We start from the raw sequence: 24,151 nt of genomic DNA on the forward strand, positions 1-24,151 counted from the left end.
TTAACTGATTTAAATCCCAGTTTCCTTAGCTGTAAGATGTGGAGATTGGACTAGAAGACCTATAGGACCTCTTCAAGTTCTAAATCTGTGATCCCACAAATGCCCTTAGGAGAGTCTGCCCCCCGAGGAGAAGCACCAGTGCATGATGCATGGTTGTGTTTCTGTCTCACCCCCACCCCACCCCAGCTGGAGCCCATGGACGCCACCTCCAAACACAGCAGCTCTGCAGCTGATGCCACCCTCTGCTTCTCCCAGACCCAGGAGCTCTGGGCCCAGCTGGCCTGGCCGGAATCAGCTGAGGCCCTGGACTTAGTGACTCAGCTCACCGAGGTGAATTCTGGAATGAAGAGAAGAGACATAGACTTGCCCTGGAGAGCCTCCCATTTGAGGGGGCCCTGCCCTAGGAGAGCAAGGGGCAGAGGGAGGGGAACATGCCAAAGTTGAGGGAGAGAAAAGTGTTATCTTTGGGGAGCTCTAGGAGAGATAGAAGGCTTATTGCTTCTCTCCCTAAGGATATCTGTGAGGCTGCTCTATACTACCCAGAACTGGTTCGGAGGAAGGTAGACACACGGCCCCTGGCCCTGGGTGAAGCAGTGAGTGAGCCGGTGAGCCTATTGGGGTGGGGGTTGGGTGAAGGGGCTGGTGGGGGGGGGAGAGGGGAGGTGGTCACAGGACAAAGCCCCTGGGATTTCAGGGATTAGTTTGGCTCCTTTGGAGTGGTCTCTCCTAACCAGATCCTAAGGATAATACTGGTCATCTGTCCCCTTCTCTCCTTTCCTCTTCCAGCTATGCATTGCCCTGAACAACGTTGAACACGTACGAAAAGCCACAGGACAGGTGCTTCGGGGGCTGGAATGGCCAGAGCCAGGGGGTGGGTCCCCAGGGGGCCTCCCCAGAGCCCTGAAGAACCGACTGCTGGCTATGGATGAGGACCTTCAGCGAGAGGCCCGGAACATGATTGCACACCTGACAGCCAAGGTGGGAAGGGCTGGGCCCGGAGCTGGGGCATGCCATGCCCACAAGATGCTCCCATCTCCAGGATGCCTTTGTTCCTTCCCCTTTGTGACACTTTGCTCCCTCCCAGTCACTTCCTTTCTCATTCTCCCCCACCTCCCTTCCCCCTAGATGGTAGGAGACATTAAGAAGTATGTTCAACATATCAGCCTGTCACCAGACTCAATCCAGAATGAAGAGGTGAGTCCCTGCAAATGGCCAAGGCTCTCTAAAATGAACTGTCCTTCCTTCCATGGCCCAGGGAAATGCAATGGAATAAGCACTGATTAAGTGCCTACTGTGTTAAGTGCTCATTTGATCCCCACATCAACCCTTTGAGGGGGTTGCTGTTATTATCCTCATTCTTCAGTTGAGGAAACTGAGGCAGATAAAAGTTGTGACTTGTCTGGGGTATATGGCTAGGATGTATTTGAGGCAGGATTTGAACTCAGGTCTTCCTGATTCCATGCTCTAACTCCTGAACCACTTAGCAGCCTCTAATAGGGGCTAATAGAAAAACAATCACTTATGTGTCTATATGGTGCCTTGAAGCTCAACTCATCTTTCTTTACAACCCTGTGAGGTAGATAGTGAAAATATCATCCCCCTTTTACATATGGGAGACAGACAGGGACAGAAGGGGACACATGATAAGGGCTGGAGAGGGGTCTTCTGGCTCTGAGTTCAGCATACTTTCCCCTTGAGAAGTAGGGCGTTAGAAGTTCGGCCTCAGGGCTAAGGAAACCAGAGTGATCTGCCTGCTGTGTAGAGGCTGGGCTGGAGGGGAGAATCATGCTGAGTCTAAAGTCTGCTAGGGCTGGGAGGCAGGAGATAACCCTCTCCCGCCCCCCAAGATGGTGATTCCTGTTCACCGGGGCTTCCCTCCATCCCTCTTCAGGCTATAGCCCCTCTCATGAAGTACCTGGATGACAAGCTCATTCTTCTCAGTGACTCACTGGTGAAGGAAAACCTCTGCCGGTACTTCCAGGGCTCCAGGGTGGTGGGGCTGTGGAAGAGACTTTAGGGATTCTCTGTAAAATGAGGGGGTTGTGGGACCCAGAGCTCCTTGAGGTCAGGGGCTGCCTTTCACCTTTCTTTGTATGCTGGGCCCTTAGCATTGGCACATAGCAGGTGCTTAACAAATGTTTCACTTGACTGACGGGATGGCCTCTAAGGTCCCTAATGCATGATCCTGTCGTTTAGTCCCACCCCCTAACTTTCCAGATACCGGGGAGGGGGGCCTTCTCACCCTTGGCAGGACTTTGATGCTGGAGATAGGCTACTCTGAACAGAAAGATGAGGTTCTTGTGTGCATAACTGTGGATATCCCGGGCACAATATGTGTTGGGGAGTAGGAGGTGGGAAGAGGGCGTTAGGAGAGCTTGTCAAGGAAAGGCCAGTGGTTTGAGGGCCTTCTAAGGGCTGCAAATAGGGGCTTTGACAGCTTAATGAAACAGAAGATCCCAGTAGCTTTGCTTCTCAGAGGAGCCTTGTCTGCTGGAGTTTCAGCCCAGAGAAGATAAAGAAAGGAGAGGCTGGCTCCAATGGGATTGTCTGTCTCCTCAGCCCCTAGCCCCCCTCCACCATCCACCTCAATACATAAACATACTCTCCCATCCAGGGTGCTGGAAGCTCTCTGGGACCTGCTGCTTCAGGTCATTCTCCAGACTCTGGGGGCCAACAGAGATGTCTCTGCTGAGTTCTACAGAAGGTTTTACTATACATTGGAGGTAAGTAGGATAGGGCTGGAATTGAGGGGGAGGGGCACAGCTCAGGCAGCAGCTGGAGACATTTTGGGCAACTTGCCTGAAGCAGGAGGACATCCCCCAGGGCAAAAGATTTGCCAGATGGTAGCGAATGGTTCAGTTCGGAATTGACTCTGGCATGCTTTTATTGAGCCATAGACTGGATTTGGTCCTGGGGGTTTGAGGGTGTCACAAGGGAACAATTGAAGGATTCATCCTAAATCGTAACTAAGAATTGATTTGAATATTTCAAAGGAGGCTCAAGGATCATGAGTGAGGGCTATTGAGTTGTAATTAAAGAGAGTCCCCTAGCCAAATGAAGTAAAGCAGGCTTCTGGGGCACATGGAAGTAGCTGGGGCAATGGCCCACTGGGAGATATAGCGACAGCACAGTTGCCTCTTCAGAGAGTCACTGCCTGGTGAAGCCCAAGCCTCCTCCATCCATGGTAATAGGGACACAGTCATGGAAGAGTCCCCCGCCATGGGCCTGGTCTGAATATCTGGATCCTCCTATGTACACACCAACTGAAGGGGTAGGGAGGAGATTCTGTGCACTTGGGTCTAGCACCCAGGGGGTAATACCCTTTCCAATTTGTATTTACCTCCCCTCTCCTCAGGCCTTAGTGGATTTTTTCCATGCAGAAGGGCAAGGGCTGCCCTTGGAGAGCCTCAGGGATGGACACTACAAGGTGAACCCCGGGCAGTGGGACCAAAGGCCTGTATTTGGAGAAGGGAGAAATGGTTGGAACAGAGGCGGGGTGAGGGTGGGGAGCTTTAACTTAACCCCTGGGACCTGGTTTCATTGGGAGCAGTACCTGGTCTTCCTGTCATCTCTAGCTTAGCCCCCCTAAACCTCCTGAAAGCTCAGACCTGAGACTAGGCCCTCTGGGTGCTGGGCAGCCTGGGGGCCACCTCCCAGTTGCCTTTGTAGCCTGAAGGACTTGCTATTGGCAGACCCTGGAGGAGGAATTACGCCTGAACAAATGCTCCACCAATGAGTGCATTGAGCAGTATTACCTGGACAAGCTCAAACAGGTAGGGTCTCCCCCTCTGTCCACAGGCCCTGCACACTTGTTCATCTGGCCCAGCCTGGGTGCCCCAAACCTAGCTAACTCATGGCATTCTGGGGCAGGGTGGGGGGCCCACTCTCTCCCAGAGATCAATGGAACAGAATAAGTATGGACGGCTGAGTGTCAGGTGTTACTACGAGGCAGCCGAACAGCGGCTGGCCGTGGAGGTGCTGCATGCCGCCGACTTAATTGCCCTGGATGCCAATGGTGAGGAGGGGCCAGGGGCCAGGAGGGCAGGTGGATGGGAGAGAGTCCTGAGGCTTGCATGGCACTTGAGGGCATGAAGAGAGATCCCAATAGACGAGCTGGGCTCAGCTTGTACCTCTTCCCTCCGCAGGCCTAAGTGACCCCTTTGTCATCATTGAACTCTGTCCCCACCACATTTTTCCACTGGCCCGAAGCCAGAGGACCCAGGTCAAGACCAAGACCCTGCACCCTGTGTATGATGAGCTGTTCCACTTGTGAGTCTGAGGAAAGGGCTGACTTTCCCTCTGCAAGCTGCTCTAGCTTTCCCTTTCCCCAGTATCAGGCAAAGGGAACAGGGTTGGGCGGTTGCATATGTTCCGGCCAGTGTCCCTCAAAGTTCGTCCTCATTTGTTTCAGGGTCTGCCCAGTCATGCAAAGACCCCAGGGACTTGGTTAAATCATTCTTGGGACTGAGCTCCGCTTGGGGTTCTTCCATGGCTATTTCCCCAGCATGATGCCCCAGTCACTTGTCTCTAGTGACTTTTCTCTCCTCGGTTCCCCAGCTCAGTCCCTGCAGAGCTGTGCCGCCATCGGGCGGCCTGCGTAGTCTTCACCGTCATGGACCACGACTGGCTGTCTACCAATGACTTTGCTGGGGAGGCTGCCCTGGCCCTGAGCAGCATTAGTGGGCTTAGCAGGCCCCAAGTGGGAAGCAGTGTGAGGAGCATGCAGCCAACCACTCTTCACCTCCGCAGGCCCAAAGCCAATGGTAAGGGCCACTTCCCTCACAACCTGGCCCTAGCTCATCCCTATGAAGGTTGCTGGGCATACCCTAAGGGAAAGAAGTCCTAGCCCTTTGGGTAGACATGGGGGGAAAAGGGAGAACCCTTTCTGACTTTGGTTAACCTGGGCTGGATGATCTCTCCTAGTGAAATCAGCACTGAGGATGCTGGAGGGAAGGATGGACAGAGAAGCTCAGGAGTTTGTGAAGAAACTCAAAGAGATGGAGAAGAGCATGGGAGATGACTAAGCAGTTTTTCTCTGGGTGGTGCCACACTCATGCTCCCCTTTCCTCCTCTCCTCCTCTCCCCCATCTCTGGATGCAATTACCAACATCATTTGGTCTGTTCATCAGAAACTCCTGTTCAGTCCCTTCTGGTGTAACCTCAGTGGTGGGTCAGCATTTGTGATGTTTCTCCTTGTTCAGTGTTGTGTGTGCCTCAGTCAGGCACAGTAGCTTTTACCCGCTCCTAGGTCAATTCTGGTTTGATGCTTTTTCTGTGAACAGCCCCTGGGGCCACTGGGACCCAAGTCTCCACCTGTCAGTGACAGCTATTGCCCCTCCCTTCCCCTCTGCTTGGAGACCCCAAAGTGCCACCAAAATGATCCGTTCAAGCAGTGGTTAGAGCATTTAGGGCAGGCTGACTGAGGTGGCTTCAAGGTAAGCAGGTGGTACAGGCTAGGAACCAAGGGGGTAGAACAGGGCTAACAAATTCTAATTCTGATTCCCCCAGCTCTGCAGCGATCTGATGAGCCCAAAGGATAGCTCCCACTGTCCAGTTACCCCCCCGCCAGCTCCAGACAATCTCCACCCCAATCCCAGAAGAGACTCTCTTCGAGGAAATTCAATTCAAGCCTGACAAATTCAGTAGCCAGTTTGTATCACAGGGGCCCAAAGATGGTTATCAGACCTCAAGTAGGCTAATACAGCAGAGTGAGGCTGTTGTGTACAGTCTGCTGTGATCTTATCTAGGAGATGGGAAAATGCCAGGGACAATACCAAGTTTAATGGCCCCGAAAGGTGACGGGAGGTCAGAGCTGGAAGGGCTCTTAGAGATCATTTAGTACAGCCCCATCATTTTACAGATGAGAAAAGAGAAGTATTTAGACTTGCCTCAAGTTATATAGCTAGTAAAAGGAAGAGCTGGGCTATGTGCTTGTGGGGCGCCTGGTCCTCTCACCAAACTTTCTCATCCTAGTGAGAAGGACAGTAATTATCCTTCATACGAGACTAATTTCCTATGGAGGATGGGCCCCAAGAAAGGTTCTTCATCATTTCACTGGGCACTTAGCACCAGGGCTGTGTTCTTCCTCTATATCTTTTAGTTGTATTTTACAATCCTGGGAAAATGAGCCTGGTCTAGCCGTTAGGCTGCAGAAGACTGGCTGCCTCTCTGCTCTCAGCCTAAAGAGCTAGTCTGCAGCACTTAGAGATTCAAGAGCAAAGGCCCATCTTCCCTTCCACTTCCAAGTCCTCACAGTTAACAGTTTGGACTGCAGAATTCCCCTGCAAGCCTAGTCTTCCTCTGCCCTATCTATGGGTGACCAGCCTTCGGTCCCCAGGCAAAAACTAAGGTTCTAGGATCCAGGCCTGCTCCCTTCTGGAGGACTGCTGTGCCACGAGGAAGTAGCATCCCACACTATTATCCTGTAACAAAGACTCCTAGGATGGGCACACCCATAAAATCAGACTCACAACAGGCTTTCTGGGTTCTCAGCTTCATTATGATAGCTCAAAGGCAGATCCTTCACTCCACCTAAAAATTTCCATCAGTTCAGCTGAGTTAAATGACGGGAAAACATTCAAATAGATGAAAATGTCCAGTTCTGCAGTTCCTGAGTAGGGCCAGCACAGTTCACCAATTCCAAGTTCCAACAAATGAATGGGTCTCCACGGGTCCAGTTAATCCATTTCTAGGTTTGTTACCCAGGTTTGGAAAATACAGCTGTACTGAGCACTGGTCAGTCTCTTTGTCTTTTCTTGATTCCTTTCCAAACATCTGTATTCACTGTGGCAGACAATACCTTTCCATTCTTTTCATCAAGGCTTTCATCATCACTGCTGCCTCCCTGTTCCTTGTCCTCCTCCTCCTCCTCCTCCTCCTCTCCTTCATAATTTCCTTCATCCTCTGATTCTTCTTCATCACTATCGTTAGTCATTCTGGAAACAAAGAAGGTAAATGGTCGATATGCACAAAAGCAAAATCAACAGCTATCCCTGGAAATCTTAAAAGAGTCCAGGCTGAGGCAGTCACACACCAGACATGAAATGAGCCCTTCAGGGGTAAGAACAAAATCAAAGAAGAAAAAACCTACCTGGCAGGGACCACAAGCCTGTTAGGATTTGAGAATTCTCGACCTGAGTCCACATCAAATGGATCTGAAATGTCAAAGAGAGTGAGCAGGCAGTCAAAAGTCTCTATACCCCCCACCCCTTCCCAAGGAGGGAGTTCCTACACCTTTGTTCCATTCAACACAATAATATTAAGTGCCAGCTATATACAAGGTATTATGCTAGACTATGGGGATATAAAGACATAAATGGTTGGAAATGTTTCCTTCTGTTGGAGGAGAGGAATATGTAATTACACATAGGAGGATAGTACAAGGAAAGCAGACAAGGGCCTTTTGTCCCACTAACAGCTGGAGTTGGAGAGATGATCAAATTAGGGAAAGCCTCCAAGAAGAACAGTTTAGGAAGACAGGGATTCTGAGAGGTGGCAACAGAAGTGGTGCATTCCAGGAGTGGCTGATGACTTGGATAAATGCACAAGCAGAAGATGGAATGCAGAGTCCAAGGAACAGCAAGCAGTCCAGTTTGTTTGGAAAGTAGAATCAAAAAAGGAAATAGTAGGACAGAAACATGATGGCAGCCAGATTCTGGAAGGCCCTAAATGCTAGACCAAATAGTTTGTATTGTTTCCTGTAGGCAATGGGGATCCTATTGGATGATACTTTAATAAGGAGGATATCAAGCCCCAAGTGAACAGGTTCAGATGAGGGTGCTTGGAAATCATCTGGTAAGAGACTACATTACTGTGTCCAAGATGGCCAGGCCCCGTGGAGGCAGGGGAACCAGTGGGGCCTGACAGAGCTCACCTATTTCCTCCTCAGGTTTCTCGGTTGCACCAGCCAGAAACTCCTTTTCGACCTGTAGCACTTCCTCAGGGCCACTGCAGGCTGCATACTTGTCTAGGAGAGGACCATTCAGGTCCAAAAATCCCTTCCCCCATTTGAATTTTCGTAGCAAGATGATGGCAAGATCAGAAAAGCCTGCCGTTCAAGAAAACAGGAAATCTCCAAACACCAATCCCCCTCCGCCAAGTACCCTGAAACAAGCCCACTGAAATGGGGACCCATCAATGACCACGGCAGCCCTCCCCTTCACCAACCAGACAGGGACAGTTCTTGGTTTCAGGACTCACCCAGAATGCAAAAAGTGGCAGCAAAAGCCTCTACACAGGACAGCTTGTAGGGCCTCCCATAGTTGACAGGGTTGGCAGCCACCAGGTAGGGGAGCAAACGAAGGTGAGTCCCTCGAATCTTCCCAAATGGAGTTTCTTCTAGTTTGGCCCAGGAGCAGTCAATGACAGCAACTCCACACTGAGCTACCAGCTGTCTACAAGACAACCACGGCAGGGGAGGTGACTCATCCTTGGGCTATAAGAGACAGCCCCACCAACCTCCCAGTCTCTCCAACAAGCCAAAGCTAATCAATGAGGAGGTTTCCTGTCCAACATTTGATTCCTCCCTCTATGGGACAAGTTGTGGGACTACTGTTTATTATTCATAGACTCTAGTCTAACCAGGTAATGACAGAGCAGCAGCTGCTGCTTCAGCCTGCAATATAGCCCTTTACAGAATCAACAAATCACAGCCTTAGGAGCTCTCTGCTGTAGGCTGGGGCCAGGTCCTGCTGATCCTATTAGAAGGGACCCTGCCCCAGACAAATTCACAGCCATACTTATCTGCCGGCGATACATAGTGGGTGCCCATGGGGCTGAGAATAAGGCCGTTGAACCTCTCATTCAGTCGGAGAGTTCGAACGAGACCTTGGCGAGCCAGCTTCCTGCCAGTGCATTTCCGGGGGTCACAGTGGCCCAGCTCCCACATGGCCAGGGGGCAAGGCAGTTCCAGCCTGGATGAGGCACCTTCAGCTGAAGCATCTTTTTCTACAGAGGCTGCATGGACGTAAAACAGGGCTCAAGGACCTGCCCCTTTAGTAGACATAGAACGATATTTTTGGAAAAGAAAGGGGAAGGGAAGGCTCTGAAGCTTTCCTTCCTTCCCTTCCCATCTAAGAAACAGCATAAGCTTAGTGGATATGACATTTGACTTGGAGTTAGGAGGAACTAGGTTCAATTCCCACCTTAAACAATTGTAGTGTGGCCGTGGGCAAGTCAATTTTATCACATATGAAATAGGGTAGGGGGCAAGGACTCAGGGTTTTAAGGTCCCTTTCACTCCCTCTCAATCCCACATCCATTCATAAGATCATAGATTCGGAGCTTTTCTGCATCCTTTTTGGTAGTCTGGTAAAGCCTATGGATCCTCTTCTCAGAATGTTTTTAAACACATAGGATTACAAAGGAAATCAATTATGTTTCTTAAAAAGTTCAGAGACCCCAGGTTAAAAACTCCTGATCTGGTCCAACCTTTTTTTTTTTAACAGATAAAGAAATGAGAGCCCAGAGAGGTTAAGTGATTTGCAGGGGGTAGTAAGTGGCAAAGATGAGATTCAAATTCAGGTCTCCTGACTAGAGCTTTTCCCACCACACCATTAAGAACATTCCAAAACAAACCCGATGGAGAAATCATCCTTCAGCCACTACGAGTCGTTTAACAAACATTGTAACAATTAGTAAGCACCTAAAGTGTGCAGGCTGTGGAGCAGAACAGAAGCTTGAATAACGAACAGGACAGGGGGAGGAGGAGGGACCTGCCCGCGACCCCTAACTTTGTGGTCCACGGCCGCAACTTTCTGGGTCCAAGTTCACCTCGTTCCCATCCCCTTTTGGAGCTTCGGGACCCCTCCATCCCCCTCATCGGTGTCTGAGAAAGCCTCAAGGGCCATCCCATCCCTGAGGCCCGAGATGTCCTCCTCTCCCCCTCCCACACCCCCCCGGGGCAGCCCTGCACGCCTCCCCATCCCTCGGACCCTCTCTCACACCAGCCCGGGTGCTCACCCAGAAGCGCCGCCTCAACCTCCTCGGTGAAGCTGTCTAAGGAGCGAGCCGCCCGAGAATAGCCTTGAGGCCCCCGTCCGCGGCCTTTGGCCCCCTCGGGGCCGGAGCCCCGAGCGCACTTCTTCCGGCCCATTTGCGGGAGGGGGGAGGCGTGGTTAGGGAGAGAAGCACTACTTCTCTACACCTTTCCCCTCAACCCCGGTACAAGCGTACGCATGCGCGCCTGGGCGTGGCTTCCGGCTCCGCGGCCCCACGTGACCGACGCCACCGCATCCACGTGACGACTCTTTCTCTGTAGCGCGAGTGCCGGGACTATGGAGCTGGGTCACGGGCCCGGGCCCGGGCTGCTGCAGCTGTTGCTCTGGTTGGGGCTGCGCGGTAAGCAACATTCACACCCCGGGGACCCCTGAGCTTCTCGGGCCCTCGCAGCCTCCGCCCCCGCCCCCAGGGGCCCAACCTCACTTTTTTTCTTTCTTCCCCAGCCCTCGCCAGCGCCGGGAAAATGAAGGTGGTGGAGGAGCCGAACACTTTCGGGTAAGGGACCGGTGTGGGGTCTCCCTGGGCCGGGCACGCCTCGAGGAGCTTCCAGCGCCTCCGGGGCACGAAGGCTCTGTCATTTCTGGAGAGGGGAAGTGACTTGGGTCGAGTCCCTCAAGTAGGGGTGGATGAGAGATGGAAAGCCAATCTCCAGCTTCCCCTGGCCGGGGCTTTTAACGTAGAGCGGAGCGGCTTTACCCTGACTGACCCGGCGGAGAGACCGGCGAGAGTCCGAGCTTGCGGATTCCAAGAGTCTTTCAGATATTTCAGGATTCCTCTGTATAAACAACCCCTAGAGACCTTTGTTCAGTGCTGTCATTATCAGCATAAAACAGACTCGCTCATTAGGTTTGTCAGCGTAGGGCTACACCACTGACACGTCCATCACAGTGGATAACACTCTGCTTGGAGAGTCCAGACGGAGGAGAGATTTCCTATGGATGGTGAGGTTCTCCAGATGACATTGCGTTTATTGAGTTAAACCCTCCTCTGGGAAATCCAAAGCCACTTCAGAGGTTGTTTTTAGCGATCCATGAAGAGACACTACTTGTGAACAGCTGGACCCAGAATTTAGTAGTAGCGGCAGCAGTAGTAGTGGACTTGGCCCACCTTAATTTAACACCAACGAGTAGGGCTCTCGGTTTGTGAACTATGGAATACCATTATCTTAGATGCAACAAAATATCAAGGAACCCAAAGAGAATTGGGGAGGTGCGTTGCAAGTGTAATTAGTTTGCAGTTATTGCCAACAAGATTTTTGTGCCAAGAATTGTTGAAAGGGGTGTACCTAATATTGAAAGACCCAAAGGTCTTTCAGTGTACTGGGAGGGCCTTCAGTGTACTGGGTAGGTAATCTCTTGAATTCAACATCGTTTTATGTCCTTGTATTTCTATTGTGCTAGGCACTGGAAGATTTATCAAAAAACACATCCAAGAATCACCCTTGATGAGAGAACTTGGATGGGTTGTGATGGATCTACTTTGGGAGGGAGCAGCCATGAGGTTAAGATCATAGATCTGTGAAAGTGAAATGGGAATGACACTCCTTTTACAGAGTAGTTGTGAAAACGGTTCCATAAACTGTTTACTAGAGAAAAGTGAGTTTGCTGCTGTCACTACTATTGCAGTTGCGTGCATGTGCAGCAACAAATTATCCCTCCTCCTTTGCTCACCTTCCTTTATTGGATACTAGATGATCTTGAAATGGAAGGGCTCTTGTGGCTCCCCAACTCCTTACCGCCATCATTGGACTTGCTTCAACAAAGACTAGATTTTCTGACATCTAAGCCGCTGCTACCACCGTCATCCTTATTCGGCCTTGTTTTTCTCATCTATGTCACATCTCTCTCTGCCTCGGTAAACGTTCGGTAAATACGTGTGTGGTTCATACGAGGACCACGGGTGCTCTGAGGAGGGAGAGTTGACGGGGTAGGAATAATGTACTATGGAAAAGCTTTCCTGGAGGAAGTGAAACTTCAGCTAGGCTTTGAACTACAAGCAGGATTTGAAGAGCTGAGAGGTGGTGGTGAATTCCAAGGAGGAGAATTATCAAGTTATCCAACAGATTGGTTTTCTGTTTATTTTCCTTGACAGATTGAATAACCCCTTCTTACCTCAGACTAGTCGGTTACAGGCCAAGAGAGACCCATCAGCAACCTCAGGTGAGTTATGGCCTAGTTCCCAGCTTTCCCCATCCTGGTTAGGAACTTCCCATACCTTTCTCTTTACTTTTAGAGGAACTCAGGAAAGGTCAAAGTAAAGGGAATATAATATACGTTTCATTCTGCTTCTCTTCAGCTCAGACCAGCTGTGAGCCAAGCATTCCTCCTTCCAACTGGGTAGGGCTGTGCCTGGGATGTTGACCTGAGAAGTCCAGTATGGTAGCCTGGCATCAATCTTTAGCTGTAGTAAGGGAATCTGGGGGGAGGAAGTGTTTCACCTGATGTGTGGGGCATTCAGATTTTGGGCATTGGAAGCTATCTCTTTCAACCCTCTTGACTTTAGGAAAGATGTCCTGTAATTAATATGGGTTGGTATGCAAAAATTACTGTATTTGTTCATTTTCATTGTCTGGCATGTATTTTGCTTTATAGAAGATATCTTGAAAAAGCTGTTTGGGTTTTTTCTAATCAGTTTGTATTTCATATGCATGTTTAGAATTTGGTATTTAAAAGAATCCCGAGGCGAATTCTTTGAAATAGGTTGGCAGCAAATTCGGATGCAGCACGTGACAATGGACAAGTCCTGGTCTAGGAGGTGTAGGAGATTTGGGTTCTAATTCAAACTCTGATGATAATTATTAATACTAATAATTATTAATTCTATTTGAAATGATCATGTCCTCTCTCCAACATTTAGTTTCCTCTTCTGTAAAATAAGAAGGGTCAAACTGGATGACCTTTTGTAGTAATGATCCTTCCAGCTCTAAAAGTATGATTCCAATACTTTTAGGAAATTCTTCCTGGGTTATCTGTGGCAAATTTAAACCTTAAGCTGGTGTTTACCTTGCCTTTACCACCAACACCGTTGTCAAAAAGCTTTTACTGACACACTCCATACGTGGAAGTTGCTACAGACAGAAAGGAGACTAGTTTCTTCCCTAGCCTATCTGCCTTGAATACATGTTGATACAGAGCACATAGTACTGGGTAGCATATGCTGAGTTGAATGTGTGGTATGGACACTAAGTACTATAGGCTTTTGACCTGAGCTCTGAAAGATAGGTAGGACTTATAAGAGGGAGGAACACAGGGCAGCTAGGCATCCCAATGGATAGAGTGCCAGGCAAGGAGCCGGAAACATCGGAGTTCAAAGATGACCTCAGACACTTACTAGCTGGGTGACCCTGGGTGAGTCATTTAATCTGTTTGCCTCAGTTTCCTCATCTGTAAAACGGTGATAATAGAAGCACCTACCTCCCAGATAGCAATTATAAAGCCCATAGCACAGCGCTGTATGTGTGTGAACAGATACGGAGATCCTGTGCAAGGAACATCAAGCAGTTGTGTCTGCCTAGGGCAGAGGGTTCATACAGGAGAGCAATGGAGAAAGGATTCTGGAGAGTGTCACTGAAGATTTAAACCTTGTTCTGTGGTACCGAGGAGGTGCTGATGTTTGAGTTAAGAAGACACATATCAAAGTCATATATTCAGAATATTAGGCTGGATTACAGAGGTTATTACAGGCTGTAACAGCCCAGGCTATGACAGTAAGCGGATGAGAATGAGACCTACTACTACAGTAGTAATAGAGAAGAGTAGAGAAACATCAGATGTTGTGGAGGTAGAATCAATTTGTCTTGGGAAACTGATTGGATATGAAAGGGAAGAGTCCAAAATGAGATTTCAAGCCTGGGCAAATGGATAAGAGTGAGGCAGGTTGGGGGTGGGTTACTTAATTTTTTACTTAGTTTTTTCAATGTTGAGTGTAAGATGACAATGGTAAATCAGGGTGGAAATGTCCAGGATGCAACATAGGAGAAAGGGCAAGGTTGGTGCTCTGGGAGTCATTTATATAGAGGTGGTGATAGGTCGCCAAAGGGGAGGCAACGACTAAGCCCTAGAGGATGCCGATTTGGTTCAAGCTGAAGGAAAATACAGAAGGTACAGTTAAGACAGGAGGGTAACCAACTAGTGCAGTGATGGAAGCCCAGGGAGATAGCATATAAGTAGATGGTTTATTCACTGGTTTCACATGTTGCAAAGAGAATAAGAGTGAAAAGTAAGGGGACACCATTGAATGTCATCTAGAAAGAAGGTCTTAGTGACTCTAGGTTTCTGTAGAATGGTGGGACAGAAACTAGATTTTAGGGGGTTGAGCAGATAAGTACTGGGGAAATGTAGGTAATAAATATAGACTAATTTTTGAGGTGTGGAGAAGAGAAATTTATGGAGTCAGTTTTGAAAGTCTGGATCTTCCCAGTAAAACTGTTCATGGTAAAAAGTGAGTCTGGGATTGGAGCTTGAGAGAAAACATTCAGAAGACATGCTGTGAAAAATAAAAAGTATAAAATGGAGTCAGCTAGAAAAAAATAATTGCCCAGTAGCATTTAGAAGCCCAAGGAATAACAAGAGAAAAAGTAGGTGTTGTGAATAGACAGATTATTATGCCACTCTCTGGTAGCACGTTAGTCAAGAGTGTCTTAGGTCTTAGAACTTCCTGTTACCTACTCCACAAAATGTCAGCTGCTGTGAACTCAGGGAAGGCAAACTAATTTTTAGTATTAGTCTGAGTTAAGTGTTATCAGGTAAATGGGAATTAAAAAATTGAACTCCAGTGTGTGAACTTCACATTTGAGTGGATCAAACCAGGGCTTTATATGAGGACTCTTTTTACCATCAAAAAATTTAAGATACCACAATCCCCGACCCTGCCATAGAAAATACGTGACCAAAAAAGTTACTATGAATTTAGAAATCCTCTTAAATGAATTTATATTTTATTAATCACAACAGCATCACAAGCATTTAAAAATTATTACATATATGTGAAACATCATTCAGTCTACATTAGATAGATGTTTACTTATTCAATCTACTAACTGCCCCCCTCCCTGCCCCCTCACCCCACCTTAGGACAAAGCTCAGAACCTTGCTTCTAGTTGGTGCTCAGTAACTGCTCCTTTTTTCTGTAGGAAGCTCACCACCTTCCCACTTCCACCTCTGCCCAGAAGATAAGCTAGCTCTAGGAGCAGAAGTGAAAGTTAAATTACATTCTATCTTCTCCTCACCTCCTCGTTAAGCCAGGTTCAGTTACATTAAAATGACACACTCTATGTCTCCGTGTCATGGGGCCAACAAGGCTTGGCTAACCTTCTTGTTTTGTACCAAAAAAACTACTTCCAGTCTTATAATGGGAAGTGAAAGTAGAGTTTGAACGAAATAGAAATATTTTTTAGACATAGTTTTTAATCAATACAGTGTCTTCAGGATGAAGGTTTTAAGTCAAGACCTCTCTTTCTCTCTTCTCCTCCCCTCAGGTCCTGCACATCTCTTCAGACTTTCTGGCAAGTGCTTCAGTTTAGTAGAATCCATGTGAGTACAGGGAATGTGGCAAGGGGAAGTTCAGAACATGGACAGACATGGATGTTATGACCCAAGGCCCTTATGTCTCCTTCCAGGTACAAGTATGAATTCTGCCCCTTCCACAATGTCACACAGCATGAACAGACTTTCCGTTGGAATGCCTACAGTGGAATTCTGGGGTGAGCTTAGTGGCTCTTAATCTAAGAACCTCCACCATGCCCCAAACTCGGTAGATTTTTGTTCAGGATGAATGGTGGGGTGATCCTACAGACTAACTTCTGACAGTAAGAAGGCCTGCTGCCTCGTTCCCCCAACCCATTTTGTATATGGAAAACTAGAAACTTTTTATCTGTAAATGGGGATGATAATATTGTAGCACTTATTCCATAGGTCTGTCATAAGGCAGCTCAGATGAGATAACAGATGTAAAGCATTTTGCAAACCTTGTATTATACAGTGTCCATTGTTATTGAGGGAAACCAATGAGAGAAAAAGGATTTTAAAGTCAACCCAGCTAATTTCGTGGACAGCTAGATGGTTCAGTGAATAGAACACTAGGCCCGGAGTCAGGAAGAACGGAGTTAAAATCCGGTCTCAGACATTTACTAGCTGTGTGACTTTGAGCAAGTCATTTAACCACCTCTTTGCCTAATCCAATTGGAGAAGAAAATGGCAACCTGTTCCAGTATCTTTGCCAAGAAAATTCCACAAACAGTACAGCTCAGAGTCATTAAGAGTTGGGCATGACTGAACAACTGTCGCTTAGAGAAAGACAGTGAGTCTTAGAAGAGAATTGATTTGTCCAAGCCTGCAGTATTCTGTCATATTGTCTTTTTGATATGAGCCTAGATAGAGATTAAGATAGGTTAAAAGGAATTTAAGCATCACCTTTTCTGGGCAAATTTTTAGCAATTATTTTTTGGCTGAGTCGGTCATTGGTAGCTCATGTTAGACATAACTCATTTTGATAACTCTTGGTTTTCATGGATTAGTGTAAGTATTGTATCTTGAGTAGTAATGGGTTATATTTATTCTTTCCCAGGATTTGGGATGAATGGGAAATTTTCAACAATACATTTACTGGCATGTGGATGAGAGATGGAGATTCCTGTGGGTCTAAGAACAGGCAGACAAAGGTACTTACTTTGGTGCCCAGAACAGTATATGCTAAATGAAGCAGGATTTGATGGGGTCTTTGTCCCTCCTGGGTCCTTTTTTCCCTTCCTTTTGGGACAGTGTCCTAAAAGGGCTTCAGTTCCTCTGCTTCTGGGATTCCACAGGGCAGCACCAACAACAGGCACTGTTGAGCTCTTCATGTGGAGGAATGTTCTGATGGGAGAGACCCCCACCCCACTCCCTACCCCTTTGGTTTATTTTAGTTCCAGCTAACTAAGGAATGTTGTTTATAAAACCAGTTAAGAGTTTTGGAAGAAAATCAGGGGCATACAACTGCAAACGATAGATATAGCAGGAGAGATTGGGTCTACAATGTGCTTTCCTATCTAGCAAAACAGTTCTTTGCTAATAACGTTCTAGATATCAAGGAACAGATATAGACACATTCACCTTAAACTACCTAAAGATAGGGTTTAATAGAATAATAGATGAATGCTGTAGATTTTTTATATGGGGAAAGTAGAAAATTTGTGAGTCTTCATCATTACCTATTGGGTCCTCATCTGCTTCTGACTTGGGGAAACTAGATTGTATATCCAGAAAGGGTGTTGTTTGGATATACCTTGCTGTTGGCTGGCTTACAAATTCTAGGTGGAGGCTATAGGTTTTATACTGAATTAGACAAAGGAAGCTGAGTCATCCTACAAATACACCAATCTTAGAGGAGGTCAGATAGGACTAAAGACAAACTTCAGTGGAAATTTTTTGGAGCCAGGGGCTGAAATCATGACTATTCAGTCACATTCCCTGTACCCTCCCTTCTTTCTCCTTCACCTAAAAAGGCCTAATCGAATCCATATACATACTTCAGAAGTCAATTAAGAGGGGCTTTGCCTTGGGGGTAATGTTTTCCTATTTTATATCCTTTCTTTAGGTGGACCTTGCCTGTGGAAAAAGTCATAAACTGGCTCGAGTGTCTGAACCAAGTACTTGTGTTTATTCTCTAACCTTTGAGACACCTCTGGTTTGCCACCCACATGCTTTGTTAGGTAATTGGTGTTAGGTGGGATGTGAAAGGAGACTGCGGCCTCCCAAGCTTAATGGCTGAGACCAGATCTCACAGCCTCCATCAGAAGCCTTATTCTGAGCTGGACTCTTGTAAGCTTTCATGACCACTGCTTCCCTTTCAGTAGCTCTTGTCCACTGCAGTATTTGGGTAATTGCTGGGTACGACAGACAGTAAGCCTAGTGCTTTTCCCTCCAGTGTATCCAACCTTACCGGAGAACTTACAGCAGAAGTGGGATCAAACAGAGCAGTCTCTTGCTGATGAATTAATTACCCCACAGGTAAGAGAAAGCACTTTGCTGGTGGCCATGTGTACAAGTGGGGTCAAACTCCAGTGTGTTCAGCTCCTAGGCTTACTGAATTTCTTTGAACTTTGTAATTATCACTAAACTGAGCTGACTCTGGGGATTATTTTTTGTACTTTATGTGTCTTCTTCCTCTAAACATAGGGATATGACAAATTGCTGAAAGAGGTGTTTGAAGAAGCAGGCTATTTAAAAGCCTCAACAGAAAAGGAGGCTGCCAATGCAGAGGGGGATGCCAACAATCCTGAGTTTGAAACCCTGGAGAAATGTAATAAGGTACAGAGATGGGTAGGGCAGCCAGCTGGTGCAGTGTACAGAGTACCAGGCCTAGAATCAGAAAAGACTCATCTTCTAGAATTCAAGTCTGACCTCAGACACTTACTGGCTGTGTGATCCTGGACAAGTTACTTAACTGCTGTATGCCTTGGTTTCCAAATGGGGATAACGATGATAGCATCAAACTCCCAGAGTTGTTATCAGGACCAAAGGAGATCATGTTTAAGTGCTTAGTAAATGCTTCCTTTCCCTTCTCCCTGCTCTGCCTAACTAGTTAGCTTTTGAGGTGACCACTAATCCTAGTGATGGCAGGATGAGGTGCTTATGTCTATAAAAAGAGGTCCTATATTTGAATTTCAGCTTTTCCATTTACTGTCCAATCACTTAACCTTTTGGGGGCTTCCATTTTCCTAATCTTTAAAATGAGGATGTTTTCAGAGTATGAACCGGTAAGATCCTTTCCAAATCTCAATCTGTGATTTTTATGTAATTTTCATTTTAGGAATATGAGGAACTTTCCAAGGAACTAAAAAGACTGAAAGACTTGCTAACTCAGAATCACATTGCATACATAAAGCACAGAGGTAAATTTGTGTGTGCTCTTCTAGTATTCCCTGTATAACTCCTGTTGCAGAACAAGTTTGATCCTAATATGCAAATTATGTAAAATTTAACAAACATTAATCACTTCCAATTCTTATGTTCTGCCATCCCTCCATCACTTCTGGGAGATAGTGGGAAAAATATTCTGTAGAGGAAAATGAATTGTGCATGCTATTTGGTGTCTTGGCAGAAAGCACCAATGCTGAACATTTGGATTACAAGACACCTGCAACCAGCTCCCCAGTTTGGAGTAGTACCAGGCCCCAAGAGCATCTTCGAGGAGACACTGGCCTTCAAAATGACCTCTCGTGACAGTTCACAGGCAGAAGGCCTGAGGAGTCTACATTGATTCATACAGATATGATACACACCTTTGTATGGGAGAGAGGAAAGTAAGCTTTAAGGTTGCTTTGGTGCTCCCAGGGCACTATCTACTAGACCTAGTTCTTAGAAAATTATCTCTTCTCTTTCGTGGACATCCCATTGTTCCATCCAGGGAAAGAAGAGGATGTTGGAGACCAAGTAAGCTTCCCTGCCCAATGGCGATGGAGAGAAAGAAATCAAACAGTGAAACCAGGAAGAGAAGCAACAGGTCACAGGGCAAGAATGAGGCTCTGGTGCTAAAGAAAGTTTAAGGCAAAGAATAAAAAACACTACAGGGAAAAATAAATATTTTGTACAATAAAAGCACTATTTAAAATATGGAATACCCCATAAATAAGATAAATGAACAAATGAATGAAGTGACTTATTGATGAAAGAGGGGGAGCTGGTTCCTGGACTAATTTTCAGTACCTTACCTGTGTAACCACCTCAGCTCAGAAAGGAGGGCTCTCTCTCTCTCTCTCTTTCCTGAATCTGGTTGATTTTTCTCAATGAGACATAGGACAAAATAAAGATTCAAAATTTTAATTCCCATACTGATAATAAAAATAATTCCATGAATTCTGTAAACCATTGCATAAATGCTATAGTGTAAAAAAATTTAACAAGTGTTAACAATTTTAAACAATTCATTACAAGTAAATGATTATGCATTATAAATACTACCTTCTGGGTTAAGGAAATTCCATTCACAATAACATTCTCATCTAAACACTCAAACCATATTAGCGGCTTTCATAAATTAATACATATGAAAAGTCCATATTGAATTAAGGTCTTATGCTGACCACAGTTACACAAATATATTGTGACAATATTACTACCAATATTTAACACTAGATAGTTGAAAAAGACAATAGGCAACAAAAATGATGATGGAATAATTTGAACATATCTATAAACACACGGCTTAAGCTCCTTTTGAAACCAGCACTCCACTTGTAGAACAAGAGTTCTTTACTGTGAAACCCACCCTGAGACACTCATCTCTCTGCCCCCTGGCTACTTCAATCCACAGAGAACACGGTGGATCTGAATAGCATTCACGTCAGAAACTCTCAACTTGTTCTTTGCCACATGGTCTTTTTGTGAGTTCTTCCCTACCAGCATTGGGGTGATTCAACTTCATAGGACTAGGAACAATAAACAGCCTATATTTAATATTGTAACTGTCTCACATCTGTTAAACAGTTTCTCTTTAGCAGGTTTACTCAGGCCAATGAAACCTGTAACATTCCCTTTTGAGCATATTTCCAGTATTAAAAATATCACTTTGGAAAAGACTGGAAATTGCTCTTGTGGAGGTCCCGTTATTTCTAAGGAACTGAAACACAAATATAGACTTAAAGTGGCACAGAGAAAGCATCTTTCTTTTTTATGTAAATGGTTCATTCAGCACACCCAGGGAACTTGCCAGAATAATAGCATGTAACAGAGGACCAGGCCGCTTACTCTGGGAATTTCACTCATAGGTACATTTCTTTGGTCTCTCCTTTTTCCTCCCAGTCTTTTAAAAACTCAAATTTCAGTCTATGATGAGCACTACAGAAACATAAGGACACACACCTGCAACTCTTCTCACACTGAAACACTATCAGTGATTATTAGAGAGCCAACACAGGTGTTTACTACCAGAAAATCCAGGCCCTATGCCAAATGTGCTTCTTAATATGGTGGGCCTTTGGGAAGAGCCCAGCCCCTATCTTCTCCTCACTGTGTGAAGGAGATACCATGGGAATGTTAGCCCTGGAGATAAGTCATCTCCTGAGAATTAGCCAAATTCAACAAAAAGAACTGACCACATTAGCTTATGAAGATCTAAAGCTTAATTGTTCTAACTCGTTCATAATTTGAAAAGTCAATTATAGACAATAAAACACTGTCCTGTTACTCCAAAAAGGCCAAATAAAAGGCCTAAAATGAGAAACAAGTGCATAAATATTAATAAAAATAAAGAATTTTAAACAGTGATAACAGTAGCACAAAAATATATTTAATGTCTAAGTACTGAACTAAAAGCATTGAGGCCTATGACCACTTTTTAATATAAATTGGAATCATCTCACTACAATTAAAAACAAAAACCCTTCACTAAAAACTAAGTACATAGTTACCTTTGTTAGCACAATAGCTGCAGAATGTTTTGGTGCCACATTCTTCTATACTGAGATAATAAAACCATTGTCTAAAATCAGTTGTATGTTTTAAAACATTTTTAAAAATCAAAACATATACTACCTTACAATACATTCTAATTTGGTCACTGTTAAAAATTCTTACCTAGTCACTTTGCACTTTTAAAAAATGCTATTAATGTTTAATAAAAGTCTTTGGCAAAGCCCACACAAGTAAAGAAGTCCATTGATATTCACAGCAAAGCTTGGTTATTCAAGTACCACTTCATCTCTCCAGCCTTCTTCCTGCCTTGTCTCCCCAATCTCAGTCTCTATTTGGTGAATCCAAAAAAAAATGCTCTAATTATAAGCACCCCCTAGACCTGTCTGAAGTCAGCAACCCGCTTTGATGAGAATAAAGTCAGTCTGGGTAAGCTGAAGCCACACTTCTCAAATGTTTAATATGGGGGGGAATGTCCAAATCCAGACTAAGAACAACGAGAGTTAGTCCTCATCAGGAAACATTTGAACATTCTGTTCAGATCTTAATGCACGAAGGCTTCTGGAAGTATCTGTTCCCCAATCCCTCAGCGTATTGCCACAGGAGTTTGATTGATTTCCTCTCCATGTTTTATAACGGACCTGGCTGTAGCTTTTTGTGCTGAAAAGGCTTACTGGGCTCAAGCCTGTCTCCCCTGTCACTGAGCTCCTTCCCTTTCTCCCTCCTTCCATCCACGCCCAGGGTGTGGTGCTGGGCCTAGTCCCTGGTGAAGTGCCTTCTTAGGCCTGCCCTTTAGGCCAACCTTGCGTCTAGGACCCCGGCTCTTGGGACTGTTCCGATTCACACAACCAGAGGCCAAAGTCAAAAGGGTGTGGTTAGTCTGGATTTGTTCACTTTCAAGACATTTTTTTTGCGGAGATTAAAATAAACTTTGCTGGTCACATGAATGAACTTCTTATGTTGAGAACAATAACTGAACATACAAATTAGGTAACACAGTAGAAGGTCTTTTCAATGTCAGCTGTACCTGTGTCACACTCATATTTGTAGAATAAAACCACCATTGTTAACATTTTTCTATACCAAAAGCTAATTCTATGAAAGTAACAAAATACAGTGTTAACATACAGTAAATGATTTCTCCTGAATTGCATACTCCCAACGGTCAGTGTTAAATATGAATGACTATCAACATCTCTAAAAAATTACAAAGCACCATTGCCTGATTAAAGACCTAAATAATTTGATCACCAGAACATAGCTGTGTAGTTTAATTTAATTTTAAAAATTCTAGTGTCACATCCCTTACAAGATATTATATTGAGTTGCTATCATTACAGAAAAGTAAGGATTTTTGTTAGTATCAAATTGTCTTGCACATTTTTAAGGGATAAAAGAACAAAACAAAAATATAAGTTGTTTCCTTCAATTCTTTTGCAAGGCATATAGGCACTTGGAAAAAGTGGCCATGGATCATATAAATGCATGATAGATCTCTCTTAAAATCATTTCATTAGGATTACAAAACTCCAATTGGAATATGTGCAAATGCACACATTTAGGAAAATTAGTTCCTTTCATAAAATTAAAAACCTATCTAAATGCTTAAGTATATGTGCCTTTCAATAATCACTCTCTTTGCTTATAAATACTATCTGTTTGCACTTAATTTGAAAACTGTAAAAATCCTAGGCAAGTTTTTCACTACTAGATAAATGTTCATTTAATAAGTACTAATTTCAGAATATGAAATCTAACAATATATTTACCATACTATGATTTAACAATAATAAACTGATATGAAATATTTTAAGTTCACAGTACACATATAAAGCTTCATATTATCGTATATTAAAAAAACATGAAACCTAGAAAGCAGCTTAAAGCAATTTAAAACAACATCATAACCTCTAACTAAACCCCCTGGTTAACAAAGTGCTTTCACAAGAATCAAACTTCTTCTAATAACCTAGTAAACAGTAGTGTTAGACTGATTCCAAAATACTGGCATGATTTATAACACACACACCAACAGATCATGGATTAGGATGCTCCAAGGGACATTTTTCAATAAGGCTGTCTATTCATGTAACAGAGAGATTACTTCCATTCCCCACTGAACAACATTCAGAATAGACACCTTGACTATGTTTAGCTCAGAAGGAGAACCTGAATGGACTGAGCAGATGAATTGGTTCTGTGTGTGTGTATTTTTAAGGGTTTTGAGGATCAAAGTAGCCATGAAACATTAGGACATGGTTGGTAAAAAGAAGTCAATATGTAAAGGCAGTCAAATAATAAGTCATTAAAAAAAACTACCATTTTCTATCTCCTTAGAGGTCCAGATTGCGATCAGTCTGTCACTAATAAATGAACTACTACATCTGTCTTTATATAAAATACTAGGAACATAAAATAGTGTCCTTAATTAGTTACCATGATATAGCAGATGTCATTTCATTCAGAGCTACAGCCTTGAGTACCAGGGCCAGGGGTCACCACTTGATCGGCTGGGCCTTGCAGTAAGGACATTCAGGCTGGCTAGACACACAGTGCTCACAGAGGACATAATGCTGACACGGCTGCAGGACGATGCTACGATCATGTTCATGGCACACAACACATTTTTTTGAATGAAGTTGGAAGATTACCTGTAGTAACGAGAATGATTTTCCACAAGAGATTTTAGAATGTAGTATGTCCCTCATCAATCACACGAATAATCTCAGAACTCGATGCACAGGCAGCCTCTCAAAGTATTTATT

The 24,151-nt window shown here is 45.1% G+C and overlaps 4 protein-coding genes across 9 annotated transcripts in view; 2 read left to right on the plus strand and 2 right to left on the minus strand.

Annotated features, from left to right (window-relative positions):
- BAIAP3 (BAI1 associated protein 3) overlaps positions 1–5,189 on the plus strand; it is a 37,279-nt gene extending 32,090 nt beyond the window's left edge. Inside the window, exons 22-33 of the mRNA XM_036738879.1 lie at positions 187–330; positions 513–605; positions 787–978; positions 1,126–1,194; positions 1,892–1,971; positions 2,615–2,723; positions 3,356–3,427; positions 3,693–3,773; positions 3,871–4,015; positions 4,146–4,269; positions 4,558–4,763; positions 4,924–5,189. Of these exons, the coding sequence (XP_036594774.1) occupies positions 187–330; positions 513–605; positions 787–978; positions 1,126–1,194; positions 1,892–1,971; positions 2,615–2,723; positions 3,356–3,427; positions 3,693–3,773; positions 3,871–4,015; positions 4,146–4,269; positions 4,558–4,763; positions 4,924–5,024 (1,416 nt within the window). The 3' untranslated portion in view covers positions 5,025–5,189. The remainder of the gene's footprint in view (positions 1–186; positions 331–512; positions 606–786; positions 979–1,125; positions 1,195–1,891; positions 1,972–2,614; positions 2,724–3,355; positions 3,428–3,692; positions 3,774–3,870; positions 4,016–4,145; positions 4,270–4,557; positions 4,764–4,923) is intronic.
- Positions 5,190–6,477: 1,288 nt separating this feature from the next.
- TSR3 (TSR3 ribosome maturation factor) lies at positions 6,478–10,185 on the minus strand. The gene is made up of 6 exons (XM_036738878.1): positions 9,961–10,185; positions 8,739–8,955; positions 8,200–8,393; positions 7,874–8,047; positions 7,091–7,154; positions 6,478–6,935 (listed from the first exon to the last, which is right to left on the minus strand). Exons 1-6 carry the CDS (start codon positions 10,091–10,093, stop codon positions 6,737–6,739), a joined length of 981 nt encoding a protein of 326 aa, XP_036594773.1. The 5' UTR covers positions 10,094–10,185; the 3' UTR covers positions 6,478–6,736.
- Positions 10,186–10,256: 71 nt separating this feature from the next.
- On the plus strand, positions 10,257–19,652 carry GNPTG (N-acetylglucosamine-1-phosphate transferase subunit gamma). Its single transcript, XM_036737690.1, has 11 exons — positions 10,257–10,338; positions 10,443–10,494; positions 12,091–12,158; positions 15,476–15,530; positions 15,617–15,700; positions 16,564–16,657; positions 17,572–17,686; positions 17,902–17,984; positions 18,153–18,284; positions 18,787–18,868; positions 19,078–19,652. The coding sequence occupies exons 1-11, from the start codon at positions 10,275–10,277 to the stop codon at positions 19,197–19,199; spliced, it is 951 nt and encodes a 316-aa protein (XP_036593585.1). The 5' UTR covers positions 10,257–10,274; the 3' UTR covers positions 19,200–19,652.
- A 128-nt stretch (positions 19,653–19,780) lies between these two features.
- The window catches only part of UNKL (unk like zinc finger), a 128,318-nt gene continuing 123,947 nt past the window's right edge, over positions 19,781–24,151 (minus strand). For all 6 annotated transcript variants that reach the window (XM_036737684.1, XM_036737686.1, XM_036737685.1 and 3 more), the window contains one exon: positions 19,781–24,037. In XM_036737684.1, the coding sequence (XP_036593579.1) occupies positions 23,882–24,037 (156 nt within the window). In that variant the 3' untranslated portion in view covers positions 19,781–23,881. The remainder of the gene's footprint in view (positions 24,038–24,151) is intronic.

This window comes from Trichosurus vulpecula, chromosome 9, assembly GCF_011100635.1.
Source record: "Trichosurus vulpecula isolate mTriVul1 chromosome 9, mTriVul1.pri, whole genome shotgun sequence".
In the NCBI taxonomy this organism is placed as follows: domain Eukaryota; kingdom Metazoa; phylum Chordata; class Mammalia; order Diprotodontia; family Phalangeridae; genus Trichosurus; species Trichosurus vulpecula.

Excerpts from the sequence above, each read along its gene's own strand:
- TSR3 (XM_036738878.1), bottom strand. The coding sequence starts at position 10,093 with ATGGGCCGGAAGAAGTGCGCTCGGGGCTCCGGCCCCGAGGGGGCCAAA. Across the intron at positions 8,956-9,960 it reads GGTTGAGGCGGCGCTTCTGG|CCTCTGTAGAAAAAGATGCT; the intron begins GTGAGCACCCGG and ends ACGTCCATGCAG. Across the intron at positions 8,048-8,199 it reads TGCCACTTTTTGCATTCTGG|GCTTTTCTGATCTTGCCATC; the intron begins GTGAGTCCTGAA and ends CTTGAACGGCAG.
- GNPTG (XM_036737690.1), top strand. The coding sequence starts at position 10,275 with ATGGAGCTGGGTCACGGGCCCGGGCCCGGGCTGCTGCAGCTGTTGCTC. Across the intron at positions 10,495-12,090 it reads GAGGAGCCGAACACTTTCGG|ATTGAATAACCCCTTCTTAC; the intron begins GTAAGGGACCGG and ends TTTCCTTGACAG. Across the intron at positions 17,687-17,901 it reads CCACCCACATGCTTTGTTAG|TGTATCCAACCTTACCGGAG; the intron begins GTAATTGGTGTT and ends TTTTCCCTCCAG.